The sequence below is a fragment of the Ptiloglossa arizonensis genome, chromosome 2, assembly GCF_051014685.1.
Source record: "Ptiloglossa arizonensis isolate GNS036 chromosome 2, iyPtiAriz1_principal, whole genome shotgun sequence".
NCBI lineage: Eukaryota > Metazoa > Arthropoda > Insecta > Hymenoptera > Colletidae > Ptiloglossa > Ptiloglossa arizonensis.
This window is the reverse complement of record NC_135049.1, coordinates 10,198,982-10,223,841: the sequence shown is the minus strand read 5'-3', so window position 1 is coordinate 10,223,841 and position 24,860 is coordinate 10,198,982. Positions and strand designations below refer to the sequence as shown.

The 24,860-nt window shown below is 37.7% G+C and overlaps 1 protein-coding gene across 2 annotated transcripts; it reads right to left on the bottom strand.

Annotated features, from left to right (window-relative positions):
* Positions 1–720: 720 nt before the first annotated feature.
* On the bottom strand, positions 721–21,957 carry LOC143155085 (major royal jelly protein 9). Of its 2 annotated transcripts, XM_076327388.1 has the most exons (4): positions 21,242–21,957; positions 19,397–19,803; positions 17,880–18,368; positions 721–909 (listed from the first exon to the last, which is right to left on the bottom strand). In XM_076327388.1, the coding sequence occupies exons 1-3, from the start codon at positions 21,587–21,589 to the stop codon at positions 17,885–17,887; spliced, it is 1,239 nt and encodes a 412-aa protein (XP_076183503.1). In that variant the 5' UTR covers positions 21,590–21,957; the 3' UTR covers positions 721–909; positions 17,880–17,884. The 2 variants fall into 2 exon arrangements, with proteins under 2 accessions (XP_076183503.1, XP_076183502.1); XM_076327387.1 differs by lacking the exon at positions 721–909 and having other exon boundaries at positions 17,507–18,368; positions 21,242–21,956.
* Positions 21,958–24,860: the final 2,903 nt, after the last annotated feature.

Genomic DNA, 24,860 nt, shown 5'->3' with positions numbered 1-24,860 from the left:
TTCGGGCGTAATGTTATTCCAGCCAAGTAAAACGTAAGTGAACCGATGGGCTGCGCATCGCGTAACAGATACATCGAATCGAGATCAGAAACTGATTTTAAACAACCTATCGGAATATAGGATATCGATACATCGATCTCTCGATTCAATGTCATCACGACGATGGCGAAACATAAGCGAATCGACGATACGTTGAAGCGAAATTTATGTAATTGTGAATCGACGTGATATTTCCTCTTTAAAAATGATAATAAGCTTTTCAGACCAGCCAAGGTATCGCGGTTTCTAATTAATTCTCAAATCGAATATTACAAATGGGAAAAAATGTGTATTTGAGACAGTAATGTTTTCCTCGAATGTGTAATTTGTCTAGGATATGAAAAATTGTAATATTACAAAAAGTAGAACTTCCTTTTATCGGCGAATAATCTCACTAATCAGGATTTTGTGTTAAATTGGTAACCTTTTAGGTTAATTGTATAAATTATTTTTCATAAATCGTACAATTTTATTTACACTTTGATCTAAAATTTCGATATTGGACCATATCTGTTACTGAATAATTAATGGAGAATATTCGGTAGAGAACCGGAAATTTTTTTATATAACTGCCACACTGCTTTCTCATTATTTATTTTTCAACCTGATATTTTTATATTTTCTCGTGAACCACAACTGACTATCATACGTGAGCGGAGCAAACGTTTTAGACTTGCCAATATTGTGACTTGTTTACGTTGATTGGAAGACATCTTGGCCCATTCACTTTTAAGAGCGTTGGCCAGTACGTCACTGACAAGGGCATAAAATAGGACACCAGGGTTGTAAAATCGCAGAAACTTGCATCCTTCTGGAACCAGTGGATCCATAAACCTGGATGGTCAGGCATTTGAATGAATGATCCAATGTCTGCAGGGGAAAGTGTTCGGAGTTAGTCGTCGAATGCCTCGGGATGTAAACGTTTGCATTTTCTAAATTATTCCCACTGAGGTTCAACTCTAGTACTATTTTTTTTTTTTTTTAGCGTGCGTAAATCAATACTCGTACCTAAATTTCACGATTTAACAAATTGTCGTACATTATCGAGAGAATCGTTTCTCTGACAGACTTCGATTATTAATTTCTATCGTGTTACATAACTACACCAACAATGACCTTTTAAACATTAATTTCGAAACCTGAAATTATTTTTACATTTTTTCGAATAATGTTTATTCTCACTTTTTGAATAATATTTCCATTTATTCTACTGTTTCCTTATTTTTAATTCTTAGATCAAACTCAATGTTTTAGATACATTTCTGATCGTTCTTCGTCCTGAACCTAGTTAATTATTATTACTATTAATTGTAACGATTCGAGTACTTTATATACGGAATAATTCCTCGTATTTCCAACAGTCTCGAAAATAACATTACTAGTTGAAACTACCCCCGAAAGTTCAACTCAAATTTCACCGTTAGAAAATATAACACAACGCTAAAAACTTAACGAAACTTTGTAAAATCGAGACGAAGAAGAATTCAACTGTTGGTGAATGTTCCTTTTGGCCCCTGTCGTCGCTTCAGAGTCGGTCTAATTTTTCCGGGACTGATATTCGCCTAAGCTTCGCGCGTCCGTCACAGAAACGTTCGGCGAGAAATCCATCAAACTAAGCCGCTCGATCAATTGCCGATGACTCGCGGCTATTAAACATATTCAATGAAGTAGCGATTGACAAGGGACGTATTCTGTCATCGACAGGAATTGTGCGACGCGCTCGCGCAGTTTCGGCGGCAGAGGGACCCGACAAAATTAATCACGCCATAGCGTTTCCACGATTGATGGCCGATGGCTCGGCTCAAAAATCAATGGTGTGAACGTACAGCTCCACGTCGGATGATTTCTATTTTGTTGTAGCGTCGAGCCACGGGCGCTGCTACTCGCTGGAAATAAATAATGCGGAATACATCATCCGTAACGCGTCGTACGATCCACGCTCGTCCTCCTGCTCGCAAATAGAACCCCGGGGAATTACGCCACGAAGATCTCTAGCTAGATGGGTTGAGTTGACGTGGTAATACTGGTTATCATCGCGCTGATTGCACCCATACCTACCCCCGTCGCCACTGCCGCTACATCCATCGACTATCTTCCGTTGGAACCTGCACCTGACCCGGTGTATTTCCATCCGAGCTATTCATTACGTCTATCCTGCAGCGATCGTTCCTTTCGCGATATATCGATGTACGAAAATTGGCGAACGGCACGGTAGCTCCGCGAATCCGTGCTGGTAGCTCCTATCGTCGATTTTCCTCCATGGGCTCTTTATTCCACGTGGTAGTTTCACCTCAATGCGTGAAAGGGAACGGCTCACGCCGAAACTGATGAATTATTTAAAAGTATATTCGAAAGCTGCGCAACCGAGATAGTTCCCGATCCATTGATACGCGGTGATTGGGTATAAAATTTTTGTATAATACGGATCTCGTGGTGGCAATCTCTGTACCTTGGCCGCTGGAGTCTTTATTGCTTGGAGGAACTTAAATGGAATATTCGCGAGACGTTTTATCGGGGTTATGGGTTTCTCCTTCACGGGACGTATAGTTTGTGGATACGGTGAAGCTACTTGGAGGATGCGAGAGTGTTGATAATTTATGGTATGTTCGAAGGTTGAATTTGAAAATTAAATAATAAACGAAGAATGAACCAACCTCATTCGTTAGGTGATCTCATTTAGTGTTGATTTTAGCACGGATTGTGGAGGTTTTTAGAATATACCCGGACAAAAAGATAGTGTATATGTACTATAATAATTTTTTTAGTTTCTTATATTATTAATTGTGATAACAGAATTTGTGAATTGTACGAAAAGAGTAGGAATATTTGGAGGTAATTTGAATCGACGAAAGGTCAGTTCGGTGAAAATATATTTATATATTTGTGTTTCTTTTATTCTTTTTGTATGTATAAAGAATAAAAGAAAAACAAATTAGAAGTTTGCCAAACTCCGTTGGTTTATTTATATTTCAATAGAAATGCTTCTACTGGAGAGTTAATATGGTGAGCAGGTGTATTCTAGTTGTAACACGCGAATGTAACATATGCACCTGCAAAGACTGAAATATAACGCTAATCTATTTCATTTCTCGACAAACAAAGCTTTTATTAAAAGTAGTGGAGGGAGGAATAGAATGATTCAAGTGTAATGTAATGCACAATGATTTACAATGAGAAGTTAATTGCAGCAAATTGAAAATTGGTATCTAGAAGAATTCTTGTTAATTGTAGCGGAAAGAAGAATAAAATTATTCAAGTGTAATATAATGCAGGATGTCGTAAAATGCAGAAGTTCATTACGACAAATTGAAGATTAGTATCTGGTATGAATCATGTGTAACACGTGGTCTACAAGACAAAGAAAACCAGGAAACAGTAACGAAGAACTTTATGGAGTATGTATCTAATACTGATTGTAATAACTTTCTGTAAGCTTCTTCCTACATGTCAGATCACAACATTTATATCAATAAACCATGCTTGTAAGTAACAAACTCTTTATTCAGATGTTAATAATTTGCACTAATGCTCAATGAATAGTATGAATAGACAGTGTTATAGCAGGATTACAATGAGTACAGTTGCTATATAGAAATAGAAAGATTTCCATATCATTAGAATATCTATTATGCTCTGCTATTAAACTATACTCACTGTATACTAAATTATGAAATTTGTCCAGTATTATCTACATCTATTTATCATAAAACGAAACATCATAAACGTATGCCGGATTTGACCGCAGTGCCCACCGTTAAATATACATATCAATTAGTCTAACTTGATTATATGAATTTAAATTAACTAAAGATGTTACAAGGTTTAAAGGAAATTTAATAGATTAGAATTAGATTATTCTTGTGAAGGGGTAGTTAAACTTGAGACACAACAGCCAACAATAATTTTAATGACGTATTAAGGCATACGTAAGACTTAAACGTTGATTTAATCTACAAAAATATGTAGATTATAAAATATGTACACTTTTGTTTATGTAATAAGACGAAATATACAAAGCAATAGAAGTATTGTATAAAACGTGGAAGGATTGTAAATTGTATTAGATGGAATCTAGACTTCACTTCCTCTTAATATGTTAGATAAAAAAAGTTTAGTTGCTAAATGTTAGTTGTGAATTGCGTAGACTGACATCGTTCTACTCGTTTAAGCTCAATAAACATTCACCAATACTTTGTATTCAGTTTTTTAATAGTCACTGCAATTAATTTACATAAAATAGCTGATATGTTTCACTTAAAAATAAATATAAAGAAAATTCATTATAAGTATAATTGGTTTTTCGAATGTAATAAAGATCTTATCTCACTAGCTACTGCGTATAATAACAAAATTTATAATAGGATTTATTATAAATCCTGTACATTTACTTTTTCAAACACAGAAACATTATTGAAACTGATCATTCTGATGAAGAATCACCTGATTTCTATGAAACAGGTATTAATAATTAATTTAGAAGTAAAAAAGATCGTACAAGAGGATGATCGCTCCGTAGGTTAGCAATTAACTAAAATAAAAAAATTATGAAATAACCTGACATTAATATACCATTGTTCTAAACTGAAATGCAGAAGTGAGTAAGCTTATAGCAATTAAAACAAGAAATATCAGCATTGTGCAAATTTTAACAAATAAATAGAAGCTGTTCCGCTACTTCACGAGGCAGATAATGGACTGTTTAATGTAAAAGACGATTATCATTCGTTTAATTATTCCGCGTAAAATTATACACCTCGTGAAACTTTATGAGCCGTATCAAAGTCTAGAATCGCTATTGCAACTATGTTAATTTAACTATAAATTAAAAAAAGATCCCGGTCACGATAAACTTACAGCGAGCGCGTTTCGTAACATTTGTTAGAATAAAACTTCCACAAATTTGGAAAAATCCTACACTCGAAACAGAATGGCGCGAAAGTCGATGTATGTATTTATTCCGTGAATAAATATCGGATAAATCGATACGGTTATTTATTTACGCTACAGATACGTAGACAAAATTTATAGGTCGCGGCATCAAATGGGTAATGTTCAGGTATAGCCCGCTGGATGTCCTAGTAAACAAAAGTGAAAACAACAGCAGATATCAGCCGATTGTGTAACGACACCGTTTAAATAACCAATGTCTCTGTATGTGTGTGTGCGTTAATGCCATTGTCGAACCAGCCCTAGAGTTGCTGGCTGCTTTGTGCAAGTTAAATTTCGACGCTATTACGAGTATACTTTTTTTTAAATTTTACAAAACAAAAAAAATTAAAATGTAGAATAAAGTGTTTATTATAATATACAAATTAAAGAAAACGGTTCAATAGCGGGTTAAAACTTTCAAATCCTTTTATTAATGTAACTAGAGGGGAAAGAGAGAGAAAGAGAGATAGAGAAGCTATATTAATAATGACCTTTACATATTTTTTAATATATACAAATACTGAGCGAAGGGTGCTGTCGATTTTTCAAATATTGAACAATAGTATATTGTTCTTTCTTAACGATATATTGAGCAGTCTGTAACAAGTTACATGATTTTCGTTTATGTGAGTCACAATATAGAACTTAATACGATACTTAGCAAAGATTGACAAATTAGCACATTTTATGGATGGTACAAAGAAAAGAGAAAGTGAATTAGAAAAATATGTGAAAAATACACGATACAGATAATTAAGATATCTACAATAAACACAAACATTATCGTAAATGAAATATTTTTCTCTGTATTTAGAGTTTATTTATTTTACAAAATTCTTTTCTACTGACAATCTCGCAGTGAGAAATTACCTTTACGGAGTACTCCATCAAAATGTTGTTACCCCTTGATTGCGTCAAAGCTCCACTGGCCGTAAGAAATAATTTTGATATTTTATTTATTACAGTACTATCACTTTTTAAAATCAAAAGTCGGGACCACCGATTACCATAAAGGGAGAATCGGTTATCACGATTGAAACTTGAAAGCTTTACCGAGCACAGGTGTGTCGATACGAATGCAAATCAATACTTTTAACATTTTTCTTTGTAATCTTAAAACAATAATATTAATCGAATGGCAAGATTCTCTCTGACTGAACGCAATCTCGCACAATTTTTCATTCCAAATAATGAAAGGTTTTCGAAAAAAGCTCCAAATAACGTATAATTGAAAATACTCTAAATAAGATCGTATTTCGACTCATTTTCACCGAGATGACCTCACCGACTCGTTAACAATACTCTCGTAAAGGTACAACATAGAACGAACAAATTTTTACTTCGCATCGTTAGCAACCATACCGATAGACACGGGGTGCAGCTTTGAAGTTTGCGTAAAACCGTCGGAGTGATTTCTGATTTCAACGAAGAGCAGATCCGAAAGACCAAATCTCGGCTTTCGTGTATTTCTCTTCGTATTCGGAAGATTCGAAACACGTGACGTGGGCGCGACTATTGCCCTAGTTTGCGTTACCCCCAGCCGGTCCTGTGTCGAGCGTAAGGGCACGATTACCAAAGCGTGACACCATCGACGGGGCGCGCGTGTATCCGCGAGCGTCGCGAGAGAGAAGAAAACAAAAAAAAAAAGAAAAAAAGACGGAAGGGAAACCGGCAACAAAAAGTTGCGGGCGGCAGCGTTATTTGCGCTCGTAAACATGACTCGGCGCGCTCGCACGTCCGTGCGCTCGCGGCAAAGGTAACGAATGGGAGAAGTCGAAACGGCCACACCTTCCTCCGAAATGCGCTCTCAAACCTCGCTCGTACTCACTGTCAGCCCCCTGTCTCTCCTCCTCTCGCCCCCACCGGGGCGCAACGTTCCGCGCTTATGTAGCTACGTACGTGTTTACGCCGTGAACGCGTCTCGCCAAGCGGAACTAACGATAACGAACGGTTACGAATGTAAGGGACCGGTTCGCAAAGCAAACGACATTTCAACCGAGCGTTGCGCCGCTGCTCGTGCAAGAAAAGAGAAAAGGAGATGGAATGACGCGGCAACGCAGAAACAGATGGATGGAATGCTGCATAGACAAACAGTCTGAAGAGACGGCAGGTCGGAAACATGAGCGGAGAAAACAACCGGTGGTGTCGGAACCGCTGTTCTTCGCCGGGAGAATATTGTTACGAATAATGTTGTATTTAATATTTATAAACTCGACTACCCACTAGAGCACAAATTACAGCTGTGTGCGATACACGTCACAGATGCACCGTGAGCTTAGCGAATGTATACGGTTACCAGCGAGTGGTCGAGGTTAGGTTAGCTTTCTGTTAGGACGCACGGATCAACACTGTATATTATATAATATATGTCACGAGGGTGAAATCTTTCCTAAATTAAACTCACTATTGGATGTATATATTTAGATTGAGTTTAGGTTAGGTTCTTATCAATAATTTAGCGAATGTATGCAATTACTAGTCAACGGGGGTTAGGTTAGGTTTCTGTTAAGACGCACGGATCAACACTGTATATAATATATGTCACGAGGGTGAAATCTTTCCTAAATTAAACTCACTATTGGATGTATATATTTAGATTGAGTTTAGGTTAGGTTCTTATCAATAATTTAGCGAATGTATGCAATTACTAGTCAACGGGGGTTAGGTTAGGTTTCTGTTAAGACGCACGGATCAACACTGTATAGAATATATGTCACGAGGGTGAAATCTTTCCTAAATTAAACTCACTATTGGGTGTATATATTTAAATTAGGTTTAAGGTAGGTTCTTATCAATAATTTAACGAATATATGCAATTACTAATGAACGGTCGTGGTTAGGTTAGGTGTCTTTTAGAACACACGGATTAACAGTGTAAATAATATGTTCCGAATGTGAAATCTTTTCTAAATCAAACTCATTATTGAATGTATTGGGTTGTTCGGAAAGTCATTTCGTTTTTTTTGGTGAAAATGAAGCACAATTTTTTTTAGAGTGTATAAACATTTTATTAAATTATATATTCTCCATTTTCAAAAACGAAATGACTTTTCGAACAACCCAATATATATTTAGATTAGGTTTGGGTTAGGTTCTTACTAAGATCTTAGCGAATGTATACAATTACTAGTGAATGATCGAAATTAGGTTAGGTTTCTGTTAGGATGCACAAATTAGAACCATACATATGTCACGAGTGTGACATCCAACCTAAATCGAACTCACTATTGAATGTACACATGTAAATTAGATTCTTGTTAGGATCCATACACAAATTAGTACTATATATGTTATATGTCAAAATTCAAAAGTGAAATCGGAGAACATATATTTTCACTAGTGTCTTTGGTCTGGGTTAAGTTATATTCGGGTTCATTTGTGAATTTCGTAACACTTGGTGAGGTTAGGTGAGTTAGTACATTCACACACGTACATATAATGTAAATTACAGACTATGCGTGAACTTAAGAAATATACACATTAAGTTTATTTTGCTTTATATTAGGTTCTGGTTAGTTTTCAATAAAATCGGTAGTAAAATTTGTATACTCCCTGCAGCTCACGCTTGAACTGACACATATGCATAAAAGCATAGTCAAGGGCACACATAAATTCCATTTCTACGGAAAACATAGTTCCCAACTCAAACAGGCCATATATATACCCGATATCGATCAGCTTGTCTCTTAAGACACGAAATCACTGGTCACTTATATATGTTTCTATTCAACTGGTCATACGTATTCTGCAGCCTCGCTCTGAACAGATACTGACATTCATTCCTATTAATGATCTCATACACGCCGTACACCGTATCACGAACTCTAGATACTTCCCTTTCAACAATAAAATCTACCGATTGATCATAGGTTTACACATACACACATGTAGGTGTTCCACTCGATTCAATATTGTCACACATGCATAGTTATCTAGGAACTAGACACTCATTGTATCAACACTTCGCCATTTCTTTTGACATTTTATAGACATTACGTCGATGATGTAATAAGTGGAGCCAATCAAATCGGAGACACTCAATATTTCAACTCTGCCCATAACAAACTACAATTTATAACTGCAATTGAATTCAACGATAGTATTTTAAATGTTATTTATATCCGGCACTAGTGGGGTTACGTCGACTATTACCTCGTAACAACAATGAAATAATGTTACGTTACCGATGTATTTATTAATATGTATAATATTACACTCAGTATGTATAAAAGGAAATGGGCAGTTGGCCACCAGACAATCACCGATTGTTTCGTAAAATTGCTCTTACCTCGCTAAGAATTTTTTTACTGGCATTAAAATTTATTGGAATATACCTAAATAAAGTGCACTGTAATCTTTTTGCAAGTAAATTTAGTTATATAATTCAAATCGAAGCGTTGCCTCACTGGTATTTCACAATATCCTTAGATGTATATTATTTAATGCAACTCGTCCATCATAACAAGCTCATAAATTTCCCATCTTGTAATATCCTAAATCCAATTTAACTGTCAAATGTGATTGTGTAATGGAATTATATTGTGTAGCAACTCGTTGCGTCAAAGTTTCACTGCGGCCAATAATCTAGATACGGTTCACTTCCTGTTCTGTTACCTTTATGCAGGTATCTCTTAAGTGAGCGTAAAAGCTGCTGGGAAGAAATCAGGAGTTAATAAGAAGGTTTCTAGTAACGTTCCCTCGTTATGTTAGACAAGTTGCTGCAATACCTAGAGAAGCTTCTTTAATCTTTGTATCAATAACCGAGGTACTCGAGTATTCCGAGCATGCTGCTTGAATAAATCGAATATATAGCGATGATTTCGTTTCTATACTTCCTCAAAACTTTTTCCTGACCCTTTTTATGACGTGCCACGTACTCTCTTTAGAAATTTTAGGGAAAAGATACTTGGAACTATAATATGATCCAACGTTGAAGTGGATCGACAATGTACTTCGCATATATACGTGCTGCTATTGACTCTCAAACAAAGACGATTGTGCGAGACAAGGCGATAAACACAACCTTATACTATATTATATAACGTGGAGACCGTGTGAAAGAAAACTCCTACTTTCTTTAACAAAACACCTTACATTTAAACCGCGTAAAAACTTCTATAGATTATTTGTGCTGTACCGTGTCATAAATCAAATGTTACTCAATTCTATAAGGAAACCAAATCTAGCGAAGATGTAATATTGTAGTGATACATAGATCGTTATTAATAAATAAACAGTTTCAACGAAGAATTTTGTATTCGGTATAATTGTAAAATGTTTCTATAATTTGTTTATAATTTACCTAGTGCTTTCTTTACTCGTGTACTTGGGTACCTCGATTATTGATTAAATGTATAAATGTATTCGAAGTCCTCGAACGTAGAAGTTTCTTTTCACGTCATAATTTTCAAAATGTTAAATCAGCGTAAGAAGGTCTTTTTTAAATTAAAATATGGAATAGCTTGCCCAGTTATTGGCATGAAATTGATGAGATTTACATCGAGGTAAAAAAACGAGACAAGATGCCCTTTAAGCAAACAAAAAAAAAACAAGAAACACTTGATCGTGATTTTATGGACTTTTATAACGAATATTTCGGCTTTTATCTTGCGTTATGTTAGAAAATATTTTACGGTTAAAATTTAAATGGGCATACTCTTTCGTTTAAATTTTATCTATCTAACAGAATGCATCAGACTATTACGAAGTAATTGCCCCATATTTTACAGTCACTTGCACGTGTATACTGTATTACTGAAATGAAACAAATCTAATTATTACATCGCTTCGTTAATTATTTGACAATATATCAAATCTTTTTTTTATAAATATATGTATATAATCTAAATCAAGTCGTTGTCAAACCTATATTTCAGAGAATCTTTAATCCTTTACAGACACTCTATAATATGACATATTACTTAAACACATACTGAGTATTTTAAAATCAAATTTTAATCTTTCAACTTGACATCTAGTGCACCAAAAATTTGTTAAAATTTGTATAAGTTTTACCAGACCCAACAAACACAATTTTATCTAAACAGAATTTTTCATTTTCACATTTTTGAGATTGTAATCCTTAAAATTCTCAAAAAATTAAATAAGAACTGAAAATTAAATAAGAAAAATTAAATAAGATTTACAAGATTTACTGCAATTAAATTTCGTTAATCTTAACGAGCTCGCAAATTCTGTAGCTTATTATCATTACTAAATAACCAAATCTAGTTTGGATGATGAAGTATAATTATGTAACAGAGTTACGTCAAAGTTTAACCGCAGTCAATAATGTGGATACAGTTCACTTGCTGTTCTGTTATCTATATACGAGTACAGCAGAACTTCCTTCATCCGAATCTTTGTTATTAGAATACCTGGAACCTTTTTCACTCTGGAAATCTCTACTATTCTAATGTATAATTATCCGAACATAGTACATCCTTTTATGTCTCCTTCAAACGAAATACTCTTCTATAACGTTTAAAACTAATTCTGGCCATTTCAAATTAGCACGAAACAAATAATAGAACTGTATAATCAACTATAGAAATAAGACACAAATTAATTCATAAATTAAAAAGTACCATAACATCGACAAGAACGTATAACATCAGAAGAGCTACGACTACTGATATTAAAAGAGTCTTTCCCAAGAATCTCTAAAGCACATTGTAAGCCATTAGAGAAACATATTTTGTATTATTCCTCAGTTTTGTCATTTTCATACTTGTCGAAAGATAATATTACCAGTATTCGAACAAAATTCAGTGACTTTATTCGAATGGCTACATTTTAAAAACACTTCTCTATTTTCTCTCATGGGACTATTCACGAAACGAAAAAGAAAGTGTCAAGACATCGAACGAGGTCCTCTGAGAAAGATCGAAACATAAAATTCGTCCTTTAAAGACCATCGATACAAACGAAGCCACGAAATACATTGTTCACACACCACGACTGATCAAAATTTCTTCGTCGAAGCATTGCAATCATCCATTCTCTAAAACCGAGCGACTCACCTCTTGGCTTCCCATTATTACCAACAAAGGCGGTTCCGCTTCGTTTCGAAGGATTCTAAAACCCCTGGAGACGAAACCGTGACGAAATCGGACGCTAATAACAAGCTTCGCCAGAAACGTTTCATCGTAACGTCAGCGAGCCAGTCTATCGCGACAACAACACCAGCTTCTTTAAACATCTCCGTGAACTAATGGCGAAGCGGTTACCAGGATATAGCGGCTAGTTTATGGGGGGCCTTCCACTGACCTGGTTTCGAGTGGTCAGTAGTACCTGGCCGGCCATTATCGCCCACTTGGATCGCGACTAGCGACAGCAACAACGGCAATACGGCAACAGCAGTGCGGCCGATGTTCAGGTTCCCGTAGCCGTTAGCGCCGACGTTCTGGCTGGCAGACGGCGGTCGGTGGTCCAGGTTCCGAGCAGCGGGTGCAGCTGCATTGAGCCGAGGCAAGATAGTAAATTACACGTTGACTAGAGCTGACAACTGCAATGCATGCCACACACCGGTGTACACGAGCCTCTGCACGAGATGCCGTGTGTTTATGCGGCTGGTGAGTCCGGCACTGTCAGCCCGTCTAGGCCACTCGGTGAATTATAGATGAGCTGCCTTAATAAAGACAGGAGAGATGCCCGAAATTCTCCCGACGTTCCATCGCGGCCAGGAACTCCGCGTTCCTTCGAATTGCAGAGCGGATACCACGTGAGCTCTGTTCCCTGGAAGGTAGCGCGAACGCGTGGGCTCACCTCGCGGCTTTCCGTGTTCGCTTTCACCGCGACGGTGGCCTCCCCCTCCCCCACCGCTCACCCTGACCCCTCCCACCGGGTTTGTTCGAAACACGCGGAGCGGTAGAATTCGGAGAAAAACAAGTAATTTACCGTGGCCGGTGGAAAAGCCGTGACTGTGAAATACGCGGTTAATTTCACGATTAAACTTTAAAATTTCATTCCCAGCGAACGATACATTTAATGCCCCCCCACCTCCTCTTCACTGTACCCTGTACCCTGTCCCCCGAACCCGACCCCACTCGCTTTGTCGCTCTTTCGTTTTATCTCTTAATTGGGAAATATTCTTCGGGGACGGTACTTGCTTCGGTGAATTCATTAACCGACCGTAATTGAATTTTTATACAACGACACCTGTTCGTAGCTTACCAGCAGGCTGCGCGCGCAGCCAACTTAGCCCGAATCGTGAGAAGTGGCTACAGTTTTGCCGAGTTTCTCGCAACGAACGGTGATTCACGGCCAACGTAGCTGGGAAAAATAAACCGAATCGCACGTGTGGAGGGGGACACCAGGGGCGGAGACCAAGAAGTAACGGGTGTACCTATTGCTTTGGTACACCAGGGATACAATGGTGTACTTAACTACAATAGAAACACGTCTCGCTTTTCTTATTCTACCCATCCTGTCTTTCCCCGTTCCTTGTGTATAGAATTTAACATATTTTTCTGACTACACTGCTAACTATTTTATCGGTACACGAGGTATAAAATATAACGGTGTACCCAACTATAATAGAAACACCCGTTACTTGTCTCACTCCGCCCATGATATCTTCCTCTATTTCTTAGACACGGGACTTAGTTTATTCTTCTGACTACTGTTACCCATTGCATGGTACATCAGGTATAGAGTATAATTATACCTAATCACAGTACAGTAGAAACACCCGTTATTTCTTCCACTTTGTCCATTCTGTCTTCTTCCACTACTCACATATAGGTATCAGCTCATTTTTCTATCTATTCCACTGATGTACCAAATACAAGGTATATCGTCACACCTAACTGCGATACAACTACAACTCGTTACTTTTCCCATTCTGTTCACTCTATTTACACATAGGATTCAGCTCATTTTTCTATCTATTCCATTGATATACCAAATACAAGGTATAACAGTACACCTAACTACGATACAACTACAACTCGTTACTTTCCCCACTCTGTTCATTCTATTTCCACTATTTACACATAGGATTCAGCTCATATTTCTATCTATTCCATTGATATACCAAATACAAGGTCATATACCAAATATAACGTCACACCTAACTACGATACAACTACAACTCGTTACTTTTCCCACTGTGCTCGTTCAACCTTCCCCCACCCTCGTACACGAGATTCAGTTTATTTTCCCGGTTACGCTGGTTCTGAGCGCGGCCCAAAGAGCGCATCCTTTTCCATTCTCTGTCGGAGGGGCGTTTGTGTGTATCATATTGCGGGCACTCGGCGCGTGGACGCGAGTATCAGTGCCGAACAGTGGTAGTTATGTATATTAGGGGCGGTAAAAGTGATGCAAATTTATTTCGAAATTCCGGCCGGTGTTCTCGTAAAGCTGTTTTAAAAGTACCCTCGTAAAACGATTCGGGGAACCTTTTCTTCGCGCAGCTCGCGGACGCATCGACCGCGCGGGGACTTTACCGCTGACGCCTATCACCTCTTAAGTAATTCTACGTCGTGCTCTTAAGGTAACGAGTTCGATCGTGAAAATGTGCTCCCGCGTGGATCGTTTGCGGTCAACTGGGTATATCAGCCCCCCCACCGCCGCCCCTCCTCCCCCGCCCCCACCTTTTTTCTTCTCTTTCTTGCGCGGTCTCGCCGCTCGGATCGCAATATTTTATAATACCGCGATATGACGATGGTATATTGAACGGGTGCCGTAACTCAGTCAGCCCCACTTTACGAAATCGCGTAAAAAGAATATTGAACGGCGGTGTCGCGTTTTTACGGGTGCCTGTTATCGTTGCCTCTTTATATCCTTACTTATTAACCCCTCGATAACCTTATCTCGTACGGACTTTAAGTTTTTCACGCGTCATCAGCGTTGGGAGCTCCATCACAGGTAGGGGACTTGGGAGGGGCCAGACGGTGGTCCCCGAGACTCACTTTTGCAGGGCACGGGCGTTGAATTTAGGCGAACACGATCATATTTGATGTTTCTTTGGAAATACGAAACCACAAGTGTTTCTTATGTCTTGATTCGTAAGTAAACACGCAACCGTCTACCAAACACCTAATTTGTCTTTCTTTTACGATTAAGGGTAAATTCTTCCTTATCTTTCGTTCGTATACCTAATTTATTTGTTTCGATTAAATCGATCAACGGTTAAGACTTCGTTAAAACCCCTCGCACCTACTTAGGGTGGTTAAACTATTGTTCGCGCGACAAAATTAACGAAATAAAAATTGGTCGTGAAATCTCTCTTCCTGTACTCGGAAAGCGGAGCTGAGAATTATAATATCTAGAAGAGGCGAAAATAAAAAGATAAAAAAAAACGCGAGTACCAATATCCACCGAAAATCGAAACGGAAGAGAAATGAAAATCAAAAGTGGATGAAATCAAAAGTCTACTAGTAGGGTTTTCCAAGTATTGGATGCGTAAATATTTGCTAAGTTTCGATTCGTAAGTATCGAATCGAATCACACCTAACTACGATACAACTACAATTAGTTACTTTTCCAACTCTGTTCATTCTATTTCCATTATCTACACATAGGATTCAGCTCATTTTTCTATCTATTCCATTGATATACCAAATACAAGGTATAAGAGTACACCTAACTACGATACAAGGGTTACCATATTCCGAGTGATCTCTCTCCCCTTGATCGTTTCACAGTCGACGTAATTAACCACGAACGGAAGAGAAAAAAGAGTCGCGGTCAACTTTTCAGCGTTCTTCGTTCGAGCATTGCGAGTACTGGGTTAGATCGGTTATCAAACGGTGAACCGACCAACGCGGAAGGTTTTCTGCCATACGTGGCTGGATAGGCTGACGCCGGGGACGCGTGGGTGGGGCAGGAGACACCGAAGGGGAACGAAAATTTAAGGGCGGCCGTATATTATCACGACGAAGGGGTTGTCTGAGGTTAACTGCCAGAGCTTCGCGAAGGGTGTGGGACCGGGGGTAGTGTTGAGGGGGAGCGTAGAGAGGCGAAGCTGTGCCATGAATATGCCGCCATTAGTCACACGCCGAACTGCGCCGTAGAAAGAGAAGTAGGTGACACGAATTTCCCGGCATTGCGCGCTCTATTGGTATCCCGAGAGTGCCGCGGCCGTAACACGAACAATTCCTCGTGAATGCGCATTTATCTCGACCGGCCCACACCCACCCAACCGCCCACCTTCGACCTCCGGTACGACCTTGCGGTACCGAAAACGCTGATAAAACTTGAGGATATCGTCTCCGCGGATCTCGAGGCCCTGCCCCTGCCTCTACCGATCTCGTTGTTCAGAAAAGTTTGCCAGGACTCGCGACACCTCTCTCTGTCCCCGTTGTTCCCGCAGCAGTGAGCTAACTCTACCCCATCGAAACATTGGGGGCTTCCAGTGACGCCCCTGTCACGGCCAGACCTCGTCGTTACATCTCAAAAGGTAGCAATGAAACGGTTAACTAAATTGCTACACGCTGGCTGTCGCTCGCAGAAACTCTCCCCCCAACTGCTCTTGCGGCTTATCCTCTCGGGGATAACTGAACCGGTCCTCGACGTTTAGTTACCGTACGGTCTTCGACAGAAAAAAAAGGGAAAAGTGAAAACGAAACAATGGTAATCGGAATCGTTAACGCGGTTATTCGTTCCGACTATAGAAAGTGCTCGGTGGTTGTCGGGAATTGTGTGGGAACGGTGAGCTCCGAGTGGGATATTCTGGGTTGAAATTTGGAAAAATTTCGTTTTTTTCTTTTTTTTTTTGGAGCCTTTCGGGAATTCTAGGTCCGGAGAACGCGCGGTGATAACCGGATCGTCGGAATTCGTGAAATGGACCGAGTTATGGGACTTTGAAGGGAACTCTCTGTGCGATGTAACACTATACGTTGAAACTTTCGAAGACGTTTTTCTCGAAACTAGTTTTTCAAACTGGTGGTCAAGACGTAGTTAATGGATTGACTTGAAACTTTGCACGTGTATAAAGTACACGATCCTCTATCGCGTGGATCAGGATTGTCTTTACGGGAACTTTTATAGTTGATGTATAATAAAGAGGATACTTTCTGATAAAAACTAAACTTCTCTTCGAAGTTACAGTTTCACAAATTGGATCATTATTGGGCGAAATTCTGAACCGAACTATGACCACAATCGTGCAGAAAAAGAATCTGTTTAGTTTTTTGATTCGGATAATCACAACTGTTTAAATCATGGGCACTATCGAATAAATTTTATGTTCTTCGATGCAATAGTGCACAACTCGAGTGTGAACATTAATGCTTGAAGAAATGTATACAAACGCGTGAAGTACATACAGATATATGTACAAACTTTAAAATTGGTAAGTCTAATATTTTTGTTTTAAATTAATATGCAAAGGAGGCCTAAATCTGAAATCTATAAACCAGACTACCTCTTTAGGGGGTGTACTGTAATTTGAAGGTAAACAATTATCGATTTTCTTTGTTTTCAACTGAAAAGATTACAGTGAAATGTAAACAATTGACAATGTCACAGGACTTTGAATTAAACACTCTATAGTAGGTACCGAGAAGAAACGATATTTACAAAAATCTTTCACTATACGTGTTAATTTATCGTACATTGTATAAAAAGTTTTACAAATATTTCGATGATAATAATGTGTGCAAATTCTGGAAATAAATTATTCTTACTATTTTCATAGATTATTTTTCGAGCTTGGGTATCAAAACAGTGCTAACTGCACCTCGTCTTTTATGCAATTCACACGCTTTTTCATATCTGTATACGTGCGCAATAAAGACATCGTGATTATTATTTAAAGTAGAGTTTTACTTATCTCTGATCAACAGATAGCTCACTCAATAAATTGTATCAAACATGCGTTTAACCCTGTTGAAACCTTTTGTTTTACGTACAGGTGTTTGTAGAGGAACTCTTGAGGTAACATTGATTTCGACGATACGATTTACCTGATTTATATCTTGTGCCATGAACAAGTATCCGGGGCTGCCTGTCTGATTCCCGAAGGTTCGCAATTTGTACCCCTAATAATATCGTCCACCTTTCCTCTGATCAAACGAAAGTTTACCTCGCTAGGTTTTAGGGTCATGTTTATCGTCTTTTGGAGTCTGTTCGTGTTGAACCACAATTCCTCCTCGCCCCGAATATTTGTGATTACTTTGATACCACTCACGTACTGTAGTGTCAACTCATCCTGAGCAATTATTACCACGTTCTCCGGTGTAAATGGCTTCTCGATGTTCCAACAAGCGACCGCCGTTAATTGGACTAACTGGAAAAATATCACGCCCCTCCGAGAAGTTGCTTGGACTCCTGCCTGGCTTGCTCGTTTATGATTCGATTGGTACACAATCGGTTCATTGCATTTACTTCGCTTCAACGACATCGTGTCCGTAAACTTTTGGTAATAGCTAGCCAAAGAGTTGAAGTAAAGGTACCTGAAAATTACGCATCGCCGCGCTAAATTATTCTCCCCTAACGAATAGAAACCTGTTCAGAACACGAAAGAAAAACTATTTTTGTGAAAAAAAAAAAACTATGATACACAACCACTTGGAAATATTTACCGAATGAATTTACTAAAATGATTTCCCAAAACTATTCACTTAAAAGTGATTTTCTGAAACTATTTACTGAAAATAATTCCCTGAAACTATTTACTGAAAATAATTTCCTGAAACTATTTACTGAAAATAATTTCCTGAAACTACTTACTGAAAATAATTTCCTGAAACTATTTACTTAAAAGTGATTTTCTGAAACTATTTACTGAAAATAATTCCCTGAAACTATTTACTGAAAATAATTCCCTGAAACTATTTACTGAAAATAATTTCCTGAAACTATTTACTGAAAATAATTTCCTGAAAATATTTACTGAAAATAATTTCCTGAAACTATTTACTGAAAATAATTTCCTGAAACTACTTACTGAAAATAATTTCCTGAAACTATTTACTTAAAAGTGATTTTCTGAAACTATTTACTGAAAATAATTCCCTGAAACTATTTACTGAAAATAATTCCCTGAAACTATTTACTGAAAATAATTTCCTGAAACTATTTACTGAAAATAATTTCCTGAAACTATTTACTGAAAATAATTTCCTGAAAATATTTACTGAAAATAATTTCCTGAAACTATTTACTGAAAATAATTTCCTGAAACTACTTACTGAAAATAATTTCCTGAAACTATTTACTTAAAAGTGATTTTCTGAAACTATTTACTGAAAATAATTCCCTGAAACTATTTACTGAAAATGATTTCGTAAAACTATTTACTGAAAATAGTAACTGAATGGAAACTAATATTCCGAATTTGTTATCTCGACGTGGTTGTACCGAATGGAAAAGCGTCGAGTCGACGCTCAGGGAAACGGTTTGTTTCCCGTGAATAATATACGGATGTCTGTGCGGTCGATTCGAGGAGTTGCATAAATAAATGTGTAATAAATGTCAGTACCTTTCGTTGAAAAATCCGTGCGGTGACAATGACATTCCGAGGGTGCCGTCAGTTAAATCAAATGTTTCGCCGGCGATTGTGATGAACATGGCATCGTCGTCCGGACCGAAAGCATTGCCACGTGTATTGTTTACCCGCCACGAGTGATCGTGATATAAGTCGTAAATCAGTAGCCCATTTTGATCCACGTCCGCCACGTAGAGATAAGTATCGAGACACGTTTTTCCGACATCGACGATCGGCGTAACTAATGCTGCCTTCCCGTACAACACTTGATCATGCGGTATTACATATTTATGGATCATCCGATCGGTCGCAAGATCGAAGATCAATATTTTTGTCGGACAAACGGCGTTCGAGCTGATGCGGCCAGTATCCACGACCCACAAACGATTGCACTCGTCTATCTGGACAGTCGATTTTGTTGGTACGCTTAATGTGATTTTACATCGTTCTTAACACGTTGACTGGTTTAGCGCTGAATCACACGAAGGGTTCTCGATCATTTTTCCAGACGACGTTTCATCGATACGACCAATTGCTTCAGTTTTTCTTGAATTTTGTGAAACAGACTCGAGCTCGACTTCTGTTTTACTCGTATCGTGTAGTATTTTTAAGTTAAAATAGTTTCTAAGGGTGTTCTTTCTTGATCATTGTGCGAGTTTGAATGTTGACTATTTGATTATTTTTAAAAATAATTAACCGTTACTTTTTCTTAAAAATTGAACAGTCTATTATAAAATTTTATTTTTTATCATTTGAAATTACGAAAATTTTGTTGCGTAATAAACTAAAATGACATGTGGTTATATATATGTCTAAACAATTATATTAATTACGATATAATCTGTTCAAGAAGGAATTACTTTCTTTGAAATGTATGAAAATGCAAATGAATATATTGTATATCAATTTTGTGTCAATGTCATATTATACTATTGAAAAACTTAATTACAGATATTTATTCACAATTCTAGGGACCATTCACGTATTACAAAATTTTAAAGAATTAAAAATCTAAAAGTAAACGTGTGTGTAAATATCCTTGAAGAGATTAAAAGTTGTCCATTGCTTCAGCAGAACTTTCAACTACATGTTTCAAGTAACGACTATGAACAATTATGTAAAGATCTAATCAACCTTTTCGAAGAAAAACAACTGGTTAACCAAGAAAGTGTGAAGAATTAGTTTTTTAAATCTGAAAATAGATCTCTCTATTATGAATCATGGTCTAAAAGCTTGTTAATTAAATTTGAGGTTAGGCTACAACAGCATTCGGGTTATACCTCGTCTATTCCATTATACTTCGTAATGAAGACGTTAATCCTTCACATTTTGAAAGTTTACTAATTTTTATACAAGAAACGTATAATTTTACTTCTATACGAAAATTATACAAAATTCCTTCCAACGATCTAACTGGAATACAACAATAAATGTACCAACAGCTAGAAAATTTGAAGAAATGTGCACACAAAAATGACCCAAAAGAAACTACTTCAATTTAAACCAAGAATTTCAAGATTGTCCACTCGGTTGACCAATGATACAATATTTACTGCTACATAATTTCAAACCAATTTCAAAATTCTTTAAGAACCCATACGGTGAAAAGAAAAAAATTACACTCATTCTATGCAGAAGAAAATCTTCGACAGTTGACTAAAAAATTTCAAAATTTACGTCCAGTCAATGTGTTAAGCATTTACCCAAACATCTACCACCTGAACGAACAACTACAACACTGAATATCCTGCAAACTTTAAAATTCATTAAGAATCCAGATCGCTAAATGTACACGAGAATACATTCCCACAAAATGACACTTATCGTCGCGATATTTACCGCCAACCTATAAACAGATATCAAGCTGTCGCAATTGAACGGTGTGAACCAGGTCCAATCGGGGTACGGAACCAACAATGGACCACCGTTCCCCGAGGCAGTTGTCACCAGTGACAACGTGATCGGTACCCCGTCCAACCATTGGGGACTCGTCACGAAGATACGACCGGTCCTGTCGATGTCTACATCCTGCGTGAAGGAGTTGCCCAACGTGAAGTTCTTCCCTGTCAGTGGAATATTCGGCCAGACCCAATCCAAGTATTTCCATTGAAAAGCGACTTGGAGTCCACCTGCGCTAGCACAGTGCAGGGACCCAAGAACGAGGACGTAACTTAGGATGAGCACCATGTAAACGATTAGGAACCCCGTGAACGATGCGAATCCACACACGGTCTATCCGAGCGGGAACTACGCGCGACTCGTGGGAACGTGGCTTCGGTCGAGTTCGCGATTCAAAGAACACTGCTTCACAGAGCAGCGCAGAAACGTTCTTGACAGTAGAATTACTACCACCCAGACTGCCCACTTTCCCTGTTGATACGGCTCGAAAGTGCGGTTCACCTTGAACTGGATATTAACGGAACGGCCGAATGTGTTTTACAATTCAGCTGGGATCATCGGGAAACGTTCAGATCGCGGCTTGTTGGCGGCAAGTGGCGAATGGTTACCACCACTGAATAATAGGCAAACGCAAGGACGTCACCTTGCGTACTGCAGCTGACCGAAATGAATATATTAAACACCGGAATGATGTAATTACGGAACAGGTATTGCTCTTGCAATCGCGTTCCATGTGTCGTGGAACTGGTATCGTTCGGAGAAATATTTCCATTCGACCGATAAGACCGACGATGGTGATTATGCAAGAAGCGGGTACGTTGTTTATATGCAAGGGTATCTTTGGAAACTGGTATCGCTCGGATAAATATTTCCATTCAATAAGAACGATGATTGTGATTACGCAAGAAGGAAATATATTATTTATACGTAAGAGTATCTTTCGAAACTGGTATCGTTCGGATAAATATTTCCATTCGACCGATAAGAGCGACGATGGTGATTATGTAAGGTGCAGATTGATTATTTATATACGAGAGTATTTTCTATACGAAACGAAACGCATGTCTCGGTAGTGAAAGTCCAAACATCGTGAAGGGAGCTCTCTCCCTCCAAGATCCTCTTCGAGGGTGTGGGTCTAAGTGGGGGCCACGAGAGAATGGACATTTTTTTTTGGGCGGTTTCCTGATTTCTGTATATGGTCGGCGAGAACCTAACGCATATGGTGCGCAGGTATGCGAAACTGGAACGATACGAAAGTCTGGTGGTATGTGGAAACGTGTCTTTATGTGCGTTAAATTATTGTGTACCGATTAGTATTGGAACGAACCGACTAAAGTGTCTTCATGAAGATAATTAGGTGAGATTTGTCGATTATTTAAATTCTTGCAAACGTATGGTATCCATATTTAACGACCCAACAGATGCAAATTTTCCTTTACGTTTGACACTAGAACTATCTATGGTGAACGTATCACCATTTTGTTATAAGATTACATATGTTTCTTCGATGTTAGACGGGGAAAGGGGAAATTAATTTACGAGTAACATTAGTTGTCCATTTTGATGATTGTCCACGAATATTGTAGGCAAATACACCGTTAATAATTGAGTTACTTCAAAAAGAAGTTTGAAACAAATCAAATTGACTCCGTTGGTAGTTCTAGTGTTAAAGTAGTGATTTTCGTACCTTTTGAAAGATATTTCTCTCCTATCTATAAAAGAAAATTCTACGCCTGACATAAATTGTTTAAAATGTACTATTGCGGTCGTTGAACTTCGATGATTAATTCATTAATAGAAATAAATCTTTTAATTACCTACATTCTTCTGTATTGAAAATTTTCGTCCTTGTTTTCCCTTCATTGAACTGTAAGATTCTCATTTATTAACAATGAAAGAACAATTGTTAATATCGTGATCTAAACTAAGAGTTTTTTCAAACGGTTGTCAATGTCACTGAATTAAATAATTCCACGAAAAAGTATAATTATATTTGTGAACGCGTTACGATATTCCCATGTAAATACTTCTTAGTCTCGTTGTCAGACGATAATTACAGACACGCGTGTCCTCCAAGCAAAAGTGCAACAGTAATTGGCGAAATGACCTTCAATGCCCACACCCAATTTCAGTCACAGTCTCTGTCGTCTCAAATGTAACAACGCATACGATTCTTTTAAAGAAAATAATGGTAACCCATGTAAATGCTCATGTGTTTCACAATAAATGAGTAATAAATGATTTTTTGTCCGTTTAGACAGAGTATGTACTATTAGACAAAAATTACTCTAAACATTATAATCAACAGAAATTGATTACTTTGAAAAAGATGACTTTTAGAAAATCTGGTAGAAGAGTACACATTTTTTTTTAAATTTTCAACTTTTCCTAACACCAGTTTGGTTTCAGAAATTGATAAGATATTTAATAGAAAATCGATTAAATCGATTCAAAATTATGAAAAAATTGATTTTCTAAAAAAATTCTTTTTTACCAGGTGGAAAAGAAAATACAAAGTAAATATACTTGTAAATATACAAGTTAAGATAATACAATAACACATTTCCTTGAGAAAGTGTTTTTATCCTCGGAACCGTTTCGTTGGCGAAATAAAAGAAAGTTGCATTATTAGCATCGCTTGAACTACATTCTGCAAAGTTTCGAATTTATTTATTTTCAACTTGTTGAATATCCCTTCTAAGCAGAACAAACCTACTTCTTTCGTTCGACCAGGAAGTAATAAGAATTCAAGGATTCCAATCGTTAGCCACCTATTGTAACTATACATGGCTTATACAGCACTATTCAAGGATTATTTACTCTATTGTGCACTCCTCTTTGGTAATATCGGAAGCAATTAAACGTCTAGTAAGATTATCTCCGAGTGATTTTCGATCTGCGTAGTATTAAATTGTTTACGCATTTTTCTTCGCTTTGTAACGAACACGTACGCCAATTGTCAGAAGTGTAAGCAGTGCGCGCGTCGGGACGTCAATAACGAATGCTCACGGAATGTGGTCATGAACGCATTAGCCACTGCGTGATCAGAAACTGGATCAGCTATTTGGAAACAGTACACGCCCACCTGAAACAGAGCCGGTAACTATTTTCGTGCAAATTCTCGAACACAACGAAAGTTATTACGTACGTTTGCCTTCGATTATGGCGTCTTTCGCGCGCAAATTAAAACTTTCCGGTTGAAAATCTGCAGGTTGCGGAAACACCGCTTAGTCAATTACGTTTTTCATGTCTTCGTTCTCCTGTCTTAAGTTCCAATCTCTTAATCACTGGCTTAATTGCGCACGGAAATATCGGATCTAAATTCACAATATTCCAAGTGCAATCGAGATACAAAAATGTTACAATACACCATGCGAACGTGGTTTTAGCATCCATCTTGCAATTACACCAGGAACAATGTACAACTGAAATTGTTCTTTGATTTCTGAAAGAATTATACTGGCTGTTTAGAATTTGTGTTTGTAAACTTTGAGGCTGTGTACAGTACCGGTTAAACCGACGAGGAAAGTTCGATAACTCGAAAATTGAAAGAAATTTG